At 39.2% G+C, this 13134-nt stretch overlaps 1 protein-coding gene and 1 long non-coding RNA gene across 2 annotated transcripts in view; both read left to right on the top strand.

Moving 5' to 3' along the window:
• The window catches only part of LOC131693386 (lachesin), a 370087-nt gene extending 357301 nt beyond the window's left edge, over positions 1 to 12786 (top strand). Inside the window, exons 10-12 of the mRNA XM_058981155.1 lie at positions 13 to 72; positions 297 to 476; positions 11572 to 12786. Coding sequence (XP_058837138.1) covers positions 13 to 72; positions 297 to 476; positions 11572 to 11681 — 350 coding nt within the window. The 3' untranslated portion in view covers positions 11682 to 12786. The remainder of the gene's footprint in view (positions 1 to 12; positions 73 to 296; positions 477 to 11571) is intronic.
• LOC131693387 (uncharacterized) lies at positions 1891 to 2875 on the top strand. The gene is made up of 3 exons (XR_009306234.1): positions 1891 to 2069; positions 2132 to 2256; positions 2326 to 2875. It is a non-coding gene; the product is annotated as an uncharacterized LOC131693387 (long non-coding RNA).
• Positions 12787 to 13134: the final 348 nt, after the last annotated feature.

Raw genomic sequence — 13134 nt, 5'->3', positions numbered from 1 at the left:
GCTCGATTCCAGAAATTCCTCTACCATCGACACCGTCGAAGCAAATAACGCACGTAGTGGAACCGAAAGAAGGTAAGTGGATTATTTAAACGACATCGTTTTTGCTTTCTGTTTCTTTGTTCTCTTGAAGAAGAAAAAACCTTATCAGTTCCCTCGGTTTCCTACACCTTTCACGTTCTTAGTGGCTCTTTGTGTCTCAATTTCTCTTAATTAATATTAATTCCCACGATTACGTTTCTTCTTTTTCGCTCTCGTTTAATCAAACCTCATCTCGCTGGTCGCCTTGAATATGGCAGTGGTGGTAACGCGAAACGAAACCATTAAGGTCGTCCAACCCGAGGTGCTGTTTCCAATTAAGAACGATGAAAACTATGCGCAGCGCTCCCCCAACGGCATCCCGTTCGAGCGCAAGGGTTTGGCAATCGGACAAAGCTTCTACACTGATATGCCGCCAAAGGATTTCGGCTACTCCCACGGTAAGTGCATTTTTCGGTGAACATTTGTACACAGGGATGTCGAAATTCACATACGATTTTGAGCACCAGCTACATTTTGCCTAATATAATACTTGTAACATTAAAAAATCTGTCGGCAAATTCACTATTCAGTTTGCGTAACTTCAATCTCGAGAAGACGTGCTTCTGTATCAAACGCCCTACTTATTTGCTGTGCCATTTCTTCGCGATTTTTCGCTTTTTCTTCTGATTCAGTACAGAAAAAAAATAAAAAAAGTTGAAGTGGAATCGTTTGAAAACATTGTTTCTGAGTGTGGGAGGAGGGTCATTTTCGGGCAGGACATTCCAAGCGTTTAACTTTTGGGAATGAACAAGAGAGCATCATGGAACAGAAACGAACTACCGTGTAATGGAGATACCAATTTTTAATACGCCCTCCCCATTTCAGCACACAAACACTTGCTGGACTGAAGGGATAGAATTGCATTCTGAAATGGGGGAAATTTGAATTAACTGGATTTGAATATTAACGCTGATGGCTTGGACTGGAGAAGAGCTGAGCTTAGCCAGGCAAGCACTTTACCTCCCGGAACGAGCACACTAACGAATGCGGCGGCATTGCGGGGGAAATGCTGTCACACAAAGCTGTGCGGGAGTTAAAATTAATTCACCGGATTCTTTCGTTCTATTTTCTGTCAGGTCCAACACTGACAGAGCTCAGGGACGTTAAAAAGCTCACTTTTCATAAAAATCTGCTGACGGTTGCAACTAGCTGATGCGAAGGTGGAAACGGATTTCCGGCGGGAAAATTCAGGAAAGTTAGTTACGATAGTTTTGTTCCCCGTGCGAAATGGATTGAAAATCAAGAAGATTTATGGTGGGTCACCATGATTTATATTTTAAAATGTACGCGCTGGCCTAAAGCTAAATCATTTTATAACGGATAATCATACCTTGAAAATGAAACCAAGAAAATGTTTTAAAATCATTCCACAAGCACTCCATGAAGAATAAAGAAACCAGGTAGGCTAGGTACTAGAAGGTTTAATATTAGAATTATGGGCAACGGTAACACAAACGACACGACCAGACACTAGCATTCCAAAACTGTATCGCAAATATGACTACCCCTCAGTGACTCAGGTAACTGGTACTGTCAAATATGACATTTGGTTAGAAAATGCATAAAACTAGCAACACTAGATAATCTGTTATTTTTCCAAACTGCTGTATAGTTAACATTGCAACCCCTAGTTACGCATTATTTGTTTATGGCTTTCCGTAAACAGCAAAAATAATGCTGATTTCGTTTTTAGATCAGAGTTGCTCTAGGTTCGCTCGGAGCTGTCACTTTTGTATGGAAACTGTAAACATTAGAGCGAACCTAGGGCGACTCGATTCTAAAACCGAAAACAGCATAAGTCCATCGGAAAAAGGAAAGCGGTAACTATCCGCCTCGTGAACGTGAATGTTTGGTGCTAAAAGTTATCTGGTTTGTGAATATGTACATGAGTACACTTTGATAATTTCATCGAAAGAATGGTTCTTCGGTAAAGGGAGAAACTAGGAAAGCTTCCAAGCACATGTTGGACAAGAATTCCAAATCGAGCAGAAGTAGGTAAACTCATTTCGTTTCCAACTTTTCTAAAAATTATTGATTTTTTCACTTTTTTCAGACTTAACGATCTAATAAGTGCCTGAAGCCGCGAGGCCGCTGCCTAGCTGACGACCTTGAAACCTTTTACTGACACCTTCTTGACGTAGAACATCTGCAATTATTCCCGGAAAACATGGCACGCAAGTACGGTTGATTATGCTTAACGTGTACTTAGTCTCAGTGTTCATTGTTAACAAATGCAATTATTAAAAGGTTTGGGGTAATACCGAGTGAAGCATCGTAACGATCAGATGTTAACGGTTATATTCGAAAGAACAGCAGGCGTCAGGCCTCAAGTTAAACGACGTTGTTTCAGGCAATCTCACAGTTGTTGTATAGGAAGGAAAACAGTTCACGACGCATCAGTAATCCGGTAGTCGTAGGAAGATGTACAGTTTTATGAGTAAGTTTATTTTTGTATTTCAATTTACATTTAGTTGTGAAAGTTGAAATTAGTTTTTGACAGATTTGGAAACCGACTCTAATCGTACAAAACAATCGAACAATCCTACTGATACTGTGAATCCTCCCAGACCAGACCTAGAACATATCACTGAGCATACAAAACTTTACTCCAAGACCTACCAGATCATGACCAATCTAAATGAATATGAATGTCACTCTGTATTTAAAATAACTGCATAATACGATGATCTGATGAAGCATCTGTTTCTATTTATTTCAATGTATTTATATTTATCCATGTATGGAGAGAAAGAAGAAAAACCTTCACAGAAACCCGAACGCGGACGAAATGTGCAACACTCAGGTCAAATGAAATTAACGAAGTCGTTCGCATATAATCAATAATAATGTATTGACAATCAATAAAGATTATCAAAACAAGTTCGCGTAACTTATTAGTAGAACCTCTACGTAACTCGTGTGTTATCATTCCCAAACGTCATCGTTTACTTCAATAATAAACAATTTCGAATCTTAAGTCCCAATCGATATCCTGGATGCTATTCGGATATTATTACACATAAAAACTGCGTCATAATGTCCCAGGCTGAGCGTACTGTCATTTATCATAGGCACTTAAAATTAGCAATTGAATTTGATTTCCTTCTGCAGCTTGGGAAGGTATCGGAAGTAGTGCGAGTTATATGTAATTTCTTCCCATATTCACATGACGTTGATTTTTTGAGCTCCGCTTCCACTACTTCGAGAATGGGTAGATGCGAATTATTGAAAAAGAGAAGTATAAAAAACAACTTTTATGAGCTTTTTCGACTGAAAGCGAAGCGGAAAAAATCTTCGTACACTTGCTACAAGCTACTTTTGTAGCAAGTGTTCAAAGATTTTTTCCCGCTTCACTTTCAGTCGAAGCAGTGGAAGCGGAGCTCAAAAAATCACCGTCATGCGAATATGGGAAGAAATTACAAATAACTCGCGCATATTTTCTTTGTTCACTAAAGAGTATTAATAGGATTCAATTCGCATCCACCTAAAATCCTGCGTCAGATTACTTTTTAGGAACGGCATGATATATCCAACCAACTGCCCAGTCGCAGCGTCTGACAAAATAGAAACAGATACAGTATTTTATCCGGCTACCGTCCAGCATCAACATTTTCCACCTCTTTAAGTCTGTTTTGATGTTGCATTAATCTCCTTGCAGAGCTGGCATACAATAGGCCACTGCTATTTAGAGAAACTACCAGAACAGTACCACCAACAAATGGCAGTGGGCCGAGTTTCTTCCCGCTGACGTCCTCAGACGTTGTGGTGAACGGATCGACGACCAAAGCAATGGGTTGAGATTCTTCCACAGACGTCGTAGCGAATAAATCGGCTAACGAAACAGCGTCAGCAAGATCACCAGGCAAAGTCACAGAGTATGGTTTTGTTATTATCAGACGTACCTAAATGTGAAATCCTCCAGATTTTTTCGATACAGACTTTTTTCAGCAGATTTGAATGATTCACAACTATCCGATAGCCTCGGTCCTGTTTCCAACTGCTTCTATAAGGGATATATTCGAATAAAGAACTTCATGTAAACATAGCATGGTTGCTATACAGCAACTGAAAATAAAATAAACAGAGAAGTGTTGCTGAAGAATTTCTTTTTTGTACGCTTCGAGGGGCAACTCAATATGCTGGTAACTGGTGGTAAATAAATCGGACACTTTTTTTTCAGGAGTTTGCATGAAGTGTCACGTCGTGTCGTTGGTAACACGGTCAACAGATTTGTCGCACCGCAACAAGAAAAAGAAAATCAAGGCCGCACGACACCGAATGTGCCCTATCCAAATATCAAGAGTTCAATTTCAATGATGCTTTAATTTGTGCACCATATCTGTTATATTTCATGTCAATGTTATTTGAATTGATATGAGCGGCCGAAAATAAAAGTCGCAAGGACTGAACGTGCTTCATAAAACCCGTTTCAAATGTATTAGAACACAAAAAACAGGAATAAACTTCAAGCGCAAAAATCGTACAGAGATCATTCAGCATAAGAATCGTTTAAAACGTTCTCAACCATTCACCGTTGTGCGTCCAACAAAAAACATCTTTAACAGGCCGACGAGAGTACCCGAGTACCCACAAATTGAAATGTTTGTGTGAAATTCCGTGCGAAATTCCAACCAAAATTGCGTTGGAAATTTCGCGCGAAATTCCGTGCGATATTTCGTGCGAAATTCCGTGCGATATTTCGTGCGAAATTCTGTGCGAAACTCCGTGCGAAATTCCGTATGAAATTACACCGCGAACTCCACGCGAAATTTTGTACGGAATTTCGCGCGAAATTTAGCACGAAATTTCGCGCGGAATTCCATGCAAAATTTCGCACGGAGTTTCGCTTGGAGTGCAAAATTCCGCGGAAATTCCGTGCGAAACTCCGTGTGAAATTCCGTACGAAATTTTGTGCGAAATTCCATGCGAAGCTCCGCGCGAGAATTCCGTGCGAAATTCCCTGCGAAATTCCGTGCAAAATTCTGTGCGAAATTCGGAAATTCCGCGCGAAATTCGGAAATTCCGTGCGAAATTCCATTCGAAATTCCGTGCGGAACTCCGTGCGAAATTCCGTGCGGAATTCCATGCGAAATTTCGTGCGAAATTCCGTGCGAAATTCCGTGCAAAATTCTGTGCGAAATTCCGACATTCCGTGCGAAATTCCGTGCGAAATCCCGTTAGGAATTCCATGCGAAATTTCGTGCGAAAATTCCGTGCGGAATTCCATACGAAATTTCGTGCGAAATTCCGTGCGAAATTCTGTGCGAAATTCCGTGCGAAATTCCGTGCGAAACTCCGTGCGAAGTTCCTTGCGAAATTTCGCACGAGATTCTGCGGAACTCCGCGTGAAATTCCGTGCATGAAATTCTGTGCGAAATTCCATGCTAAATTTCGTGCGAAATTCCGTGAAAAATTCCGTGCGAAATTTCGTGCGAAATTCCGTGCAAAATTTCTGCTCGAAATTCCACGCGAAAATTGCGTACGAAATTTCGCTTGAAATTCAGTGTGAAATTTCGTGCGAAATTGCGGAATTCCATGCCAAATTTCGTGTGAAATTCTGAGCGAAATTGCGTGCGAAAATTCGTGCGAAAGGAATTTCGAAGTGCGAAATTCCTTACGAAATTCCGTGCGAAATTTCGCGCGAAATTCCATGCTAAATTCCGTATGAAATTTTCGTGCGAAATTTCGTGCAAAATTCCGTGCGAAATCCTATGCAAAATTCCTTGCGAACTTCCTTGCGAAATTCCGCGCGAAATTCCGTGCGAAAATTTGCGCGAAATTCCATTCGAAATCCGTGCGAAATTTTCTTGCAAATTCCCTGCGAAATTCCATTGAAATCCTATGCGAAATTTCGTGTAAAATTCCGTGCGAAATTCCGAGTAAAATTCCGTGCAAAATTCCGTGCGGAATTCCATTTTTTTTAGTTAATAACGGTTTTAGGAACACCGTGAAACTATGTGACAACAAAGAGCGATGTAGGAAGTGTGGTGAGCTGCACCCTGAATCAGATTGTTCGACTGACGGAAATGCGTGTTTCCATTGCCAATCAGTCCACACTGATATAAAGCATTGTCCTAGTTATCTAGAACGACTTCAAACCACGCGTAAAAAACTGATCACAAAATCCCGGCTATCCTTTGCCGAATTGTTAAGTAATTCAGAACCACAGTCAATTGCTTCAGAAAGCCCTTTTGATATTCTGGCGAATGCACCCGAACAACCAAGTTCTGACTCACTAGGGCAGTGCAGTTACACCATTCCTGCGAAAAGAATGAGAACTTTTACTTCCTCAGCTGGGATAAACCACAATAGAAAAAAGCTATTCGGGAGAACAATGGCCGAGCCTCTATCCGAAACAAAAAAAATCCCTAACCTCCAAGATACAAATCAATTTCCGCCCCTCCCCCGCAACTACGACACGATTGCCACAGCAACAGGGCATCACTCGGTAGGTATGACACTTTCTGATCTGATTAAACTAATTTGCAACATGTTTAGTATAAGTTCTCCTTGGCTCGAAATGATCGATAACCTGATGCCTCTCCTCAAAATGATCTGGAAAAAAATCGTTGAGTGCTTGCGCCTTCTAGCTTTTATATCAACTGCTGATGAATAGTACAACCATTGCCAGTGTCCAGATACTTGAATGGAACTGCAGAAGCATCTTGCCAAAAATAGCTAATTTTAGAGCGTTACTCAATGCGAACCAGATTCAGATGTTCGCGTTATCGGAAACGTGGCTTACGGAAGCTAATAAAATGTATATCCCCAACTTCAACATATTGAGAAATGATCGCGATACGCCGTATGGTGGAGTAATGTTAGGCTTTAGGAAAAAAACATTGAGTATAAGAAAATGCATTTAAGGTCGTCATACCCTATTGAAGTGTTGGCCGCTCTGGTAAAAATTGAAGAATTCAAGTTTACCGTCGCGTCGTTTTATGCCCCCCCCCCCAATTCAACCATGAGATATGCCGATTTGAAGAAAATTATTGATCAGTTACCAAAGCCAATGATGATTTTAGGAGATTTTAATTCTCGCGGGTGTGCGTGGGGAGAAGCAGTAGACGATTGTAGAGCAAGGGTGTTGAATGAATTAACAGATGAATTCGAATTGTCCATTTTAAACACTGGAGAGATAACCAGAATAGCCTGTCCACCAAGGCCTAATAGCCAACTGGATATCTCCATGTGTTCAACCAGTCTCGCCCTGAACTGTGGCTGGAGAGTTATTCAAGACCCTTCTGGAAGTGATCATTTCCAATTGTAGTCTCCATTAAATCTAACGTGCAAGATCTATCATCCGTTGAAAACTATGATTTGACTAAACACATAAACATGGTCCGTATACTCTCAAAACCTAAGCTCATTTGTTGAAAGTCTCGAGCAGCACGAAGACCCTATAATACTCCATAACACACTGATAGCAAACATTCTGCGGGCAGCTAGAGATGCTCAAACAAAACCTATCCCGACACATACAATAATCCCGCGAAATCATACAATTTGGTGGGATAGCGCTTGCTCCGCTATGTTAATTGAACGTTCAGAAATTCAGATTCACAAATACCATGGAAGATTATCGTGCCTATCGAAAAACCGAAGCCAAAACGAAAAGATTTTTCAAACAAAAAAAGAAAAACTACTGGCGAAACTGTATAGAATCTTTTGATAAAGACACCGCTTTTAAGTACGCTCTGGTCGACCGCCAGGAAAATGCGAAACTGTAATGTCGTCAACGCTAACGAAGATCAGTATTCGGGAGAATGGTTGGAGAATTTTTCACGAAAAATTTGTCCAGATTTCGTACCTACGGAGCGAGTTAGTATTAGGTCCCATGACACAGAATACAACACCCTCACGACCAAATTTTCTATCGGGGAGCTCGAGTCGGCGCTTATGTTAAGTGAAAACAAAGCACCAGGTATCGATCGGATCAAATTCGCTCTTTTGAAATATCTTTCCCAAAATGCAAAGCAGCTATTATTGTACCTTTATAATGAGTTTTTCATTAAGAATGTATGTCCCCCAACTTGGTATGAGATAAAAGTTGTAGCACTTTTGAAACCTGGTAAAAGTGCTCTAGATGCTAATTCGTATCGACCGATTTCACTTATCGCATGTGATAGAAAGACGTTTGAAAGGATGCTATTGACTCGGTTAGATCGATGGGCAGAACAAAACTCGCTATTATCCCCTTCTCAATATGGGTTCAGAAAAGGTATGGCACTCGGGACTGCATTGCCAAATTAACTACTGCTATACATCTTGCGTTCGAGAAAAAAGAAGCACTAGCTGCTGTGTTTTTAGATATTTCAAGCGCATATGACTCTGTGTTGGTAGATCGACTCTGTTTTAAATTGAACCGGTTAGGATTTCCACCTGGTATAACAAACTTTTTGTACACTTTACTTGCACACAGAAACCTGAACTTCTTTGCAAATAACAAAATCAAAGATACTAGAACAGCTTACATTGGAATAGCTCATGATCCTTGAGCTATTCCAATGTAAGCTGTCTTTCTCCGTTTTTGTACAACGTGTATGTCAGCGATATCGATAACTGCATAGACGAGGAATGTGAACTAGTGCAGTTCGCCGATGATGCAGTAGTATGGGTGCGTTTTAGAGAAGAACGATTGGCTCAAACGCATTTGCAACATTCATTGGATAGATTAGAAAGCTGGTCGAACGAAAATGGACTAAACTTCTCACCAAGCAAAACTTCGTTAGTGATTTTCTCAAGAAAACATAAGCAACCTACACTACACCTGTCACTTAATAAACAAATTATTCAAGAAAGTGATACCCACAAGTACTTGGGAATTTGGTTTGACGTAAAGTGCCTGTGGGGTGTACAGATCAGAGATTTAGTTCGCAAATGCCAAAAACGGGTGAACTTTTTAAAGACCATATGTGGGACCTGGTGGGGTGCACACCCAACAGACATGTTAACCTTATACAGAACAACAGTATTATCCATAATGGAATACGGGTGCATTTCGTTTAGTGGTGCGGCGAATTGCCATATCATTAAACTAGAAAGAATTCAATACAGAGCAATTAGAGTGTGCCTGGGGAGCATGATGTCAACACATACGATGTCACTGGAGGTAATGTCTGGCATAAAACCTTTAAGACTACGCTTCGAAGAATTGAAACCGAGATTTCTAATACAACACTCCTACCGAGACTCCAATTTGTTGCCATCATTGAATATGCTGGTAAACATGGGCTCAAATTACCATCTAGTGAAGATATACAACATTATGTATTAATTAGATATCACAGGTCTGACTTGCTCACCAAAAACCGACCATGATATTGAAACATATGTATATGTTCCTCGCATTGATCTATCAGTTTATACAGAGTTACAAAATATCCCAGCAATACATTGGACTAGAACGACACCACCCTGGTGTGCGAACAAAGTTCGTCGTGTCCCAGAACAAAACGTTTTTTATACAGATGGATCTAAGCAAGGAGGAAACGTCGACTTTGAAATATATTCAACGAGATATCAAGAAAAATTTAAATTAGATTCATTGGCATCTGTATTCACTACGGAAGCATCGGCTTTGTATCGAACATGCACAATAATACAATCACTACCTTGCGCATCGTATATGATATGCACTGATAGCTATAGCTTTCTACAGGCTCTGCAATCCCGAAATATATCTTGGAAGATAAATCCTATTATTCTAAAAATAAAGCATATCTTAAAAGATTTAGAAATTAGACAATACAAAATAAGTTTACTCTGGGTTCTTGCACATTGCCAAGTACAAGGTAATGAACTCGCAGATGAGCTCGCTAAAAAAGGGGCGGCAGAAGGAGAGGCATTTGAAAGAGAAATAAGTCACGCAGATTTTTATCCGAAAATGAAAAACTTTATTATGAAAAAATGGCAAGAGAAGTGGAATGAGGATCAGCTTGGTAGATATTGCTATTCAATAAGATCAGTGGTAGAAAGCACGCCCTGGTTCCACAAAATAAAACTCACTAGACCTGAAATTAGACATATGAGTAGACTTATGTCGAATCACTTTATATTAAACGCCCATCTGTTTAGAATAATCATGGTTCCGTCTAATATCTGCGCATGCGGAGAAGGATATGCCGACTTTGACCACGTGTTATGGAGATGCTCCAGTTATCCGGAATCTAGGATACAACTGTTAAACGCCTTGCATGAACAGGGATTCAGTAAAAATATACCGATGCAAGACGTTTTGGGAACGATGAATATATATTTTATGAAGCTGAACAAGAAAAATAGTTGTGAAAATCAGAAATCTCTTACTAACGGTCGGCATCCTATGACTTTTCCTTTTCCCCAAATCCCTCCCAACCCTTACTATTAAGATATTGTAGGGAACACCCATTTTATTTCATGTTAAAATTGCGATAGATACACGGCATCGTTATACTGTACTTTCGGTTTTGTGCTCAATAAAAAAGGTATCTTTGAATTATCAAAAGACAATATTACACATTGAGAATCATGAGATGCTCGTATGAAATTCATGGCATGTGCAATAACTTATAAAATGTTAAGGTAATCATAAAAGTCGTATGTTTTTCATATTAATCTTATGAAAACATAGTTTTGTTACTTTTCTATTCATCATAAGATAAATCTTATGAATTTCGCTATGCGTTTTGCCTTAGTGTACTATTTGCGGATAAAATTCAATTTCCTCACAAAATATGATACTAAAATCGATTTCAAATCAAAATACTTAGAACAAAATTTTTGGCGTTTCAAAATATTTTTGAGAATTAGCTTGTGACTTATTTACTTTTGAATTTGCGTACAAGCATAATTAGCGGAAGCTCAAAAACAAATCTTAAACTTGGTTTTGATTAATTTTGGAACACAATATCAGCATAAAAAAAACGCTAAATCCAAAAATAAAATATTACTTGTTTTTACATCTACTGGGCACATGCGATATCCCGCAAGTACAGAAGCTCTGTTTGCTGATGACAAACAATTAAATCAAAACGGCCAGCGAACTGCCCAGCAAGATATACATATGTCTATTTAAGGAGTAAATTGAACTACACAATTTTGTGCACGAAGGGTACAATATGCGGTTCGAATTCGTCTCATTAATATATATCACTGTCTTGGTGCCGTGTATGTTTGATGAGATAAAGTTAAACGGTAAATTCCTCAACTTAATAGAGTAAGGTATTTTGCCCTTCATGCTCAAAAATATTCGGTTTGTCAAATTAGGTTTTACACCAACCGACATAACCCCACAATCTGAGACGGGTGAACTCCCTTTGACAATTCTCGGTGGTTTGTTTATATAGGAGTTACGTGAGTTCGAATGTAACAGATGAGCACCCGTTGCATTCGCACTCACGTATCTGACATAGTAAACAAACCACCGAGAATTGTCAAACATGAACTTCATTCATCATAAGTTCATTCGTGTCGTCATCTTGTATCACTAAAACATAATTCATTTCTTTACAGCATCGTCGCTACGGTGGAACTGTGCAGCCTACTACGTGCTAGTCAAAATTGTCAGCATATCTTCATCGCTCACCTACTCCTACTGCGTCGCCAACCAGTTATTTCTGTAAACGTCATCAAGGGTATGTTTGTAAAACGATTGTATATTAACAAAAACAATATGTTATGTTAAGGAAGTTTATACAGCAATCCCCATATCATTACTGAAAGGATTATCCCTTGCCTGATTTGACCCAACATATCCGTAAGTTTGTACATTGAAAACGTGAAATTCGAAGCAAGTGATATTATAGTCAAATTGCAAATTAAAGACAAAAACCAACTCAGAAAACATAATTGCCAACAAGATCATCATATCCTCACAGAACCAAATCAAAACGAAATCCTTTACGTCTATAGTGACAAACTCGAGCGCGATCCAAAAGACACAGCAAGACATTGCGAACTATCTATTAAGCATACCAAACGACTAATAGGATGTTAAAATAATTCAAACTCTTTAAAAAGCTATGGACCCTAGCAGAAATTAGGAAACAGAAATCAGAAACGCTTTTTGTTGCAAATAAAATTATTGATGACTAAAACTATGGAAGTAATAAGAATGTAATTAAACTAGGCTGACAGCGAACTGTATCATAATAGTGATAAAACGGGGAAAAATCAGTTGTTGATTAGATGTAACTAGTAGCTATATTCAAGCGCAAATAGACGTTGGAATGTTGACAAATGTCGCTAAAATGCCAACATGATGTACATAAAGTAATTCCAGTTGGTGAAACAACTGGCAGGCAGGCAGGCAACCGATTTGTAAAAATATACATCTACTTGCCAAACCGCATGCGAGCAAATGAAGATACTACTAAGTAATAATTTATTTACTAGTCAAAGTTCGACTCTAGTTGAGGAATTGCAACCATAATTGCTGAATCATGTAAACGAAAAGGAAAACCCTAAAAGTATTATTTTAAAGATTTTATATGAAGCCATTATGCTGACTGTTTGGTCTGACTCTAAATCGCTCAGCTAACGTGGGATAATATCATGCAGAAATAACGAAAACGCTCATATCGATTAGATATTGTAATGGGAACTGAGATGAACAAGGCGCAATTCGATCAAATGTATTATTGAAGGATATTTTTGTTAACCTAAACCAAGGATGAATCATACGAACGAAAAGCAAATAAAAAAAACCAAAAGAAAACATTTGATTTAAATAAACCCTGTTTGCTTTTCATTTTGCATGCTCTGTCTTCCATCGTTCGAAAGTCCTGCTCACATGGTAGCTGGTATGGCCATCCCGGCGAAGCTATCAGCTGCCCTGGATTAAATGCAATCAAAAAACTAATAATCGAAAAAGCTTTACAATATTGCAACGTTTCATTTTTTGCCGCAATTCCGACCATTTCAGCAGAAGTCATTTTTGTTTGCTCTCGTCTTCCTTTTATATTAAGTATTAAGGATCGTCACAGCACACTGAGCCCTGGTCGAGTCCACCATATTTATTAGAGCTTTGCTCTAATAAGGCATTCGTATCGAAACGTATGAATGGACCCGGATCGA

The sequence above is a fragment of the Topomyia yanbarensis genome, chromosome 3, assembly GCF_030247195.1.
Source record: "Topomyia yanbarensis strain Yona2022 chromosome 3, ASM3024719v1, whole genome shotgun sequence".
NCBI classification, from domain to species: Eukaryota; Metazoa; Arthropoda; class Insecta; order Diptera; family Culicidae; genus Topomyia; species Topomyia yanbarensis.
Note: the sequence above shows the minus strand (reverse complement) of the source record. Positions and strands in the feature narration are given on the sequence as shown.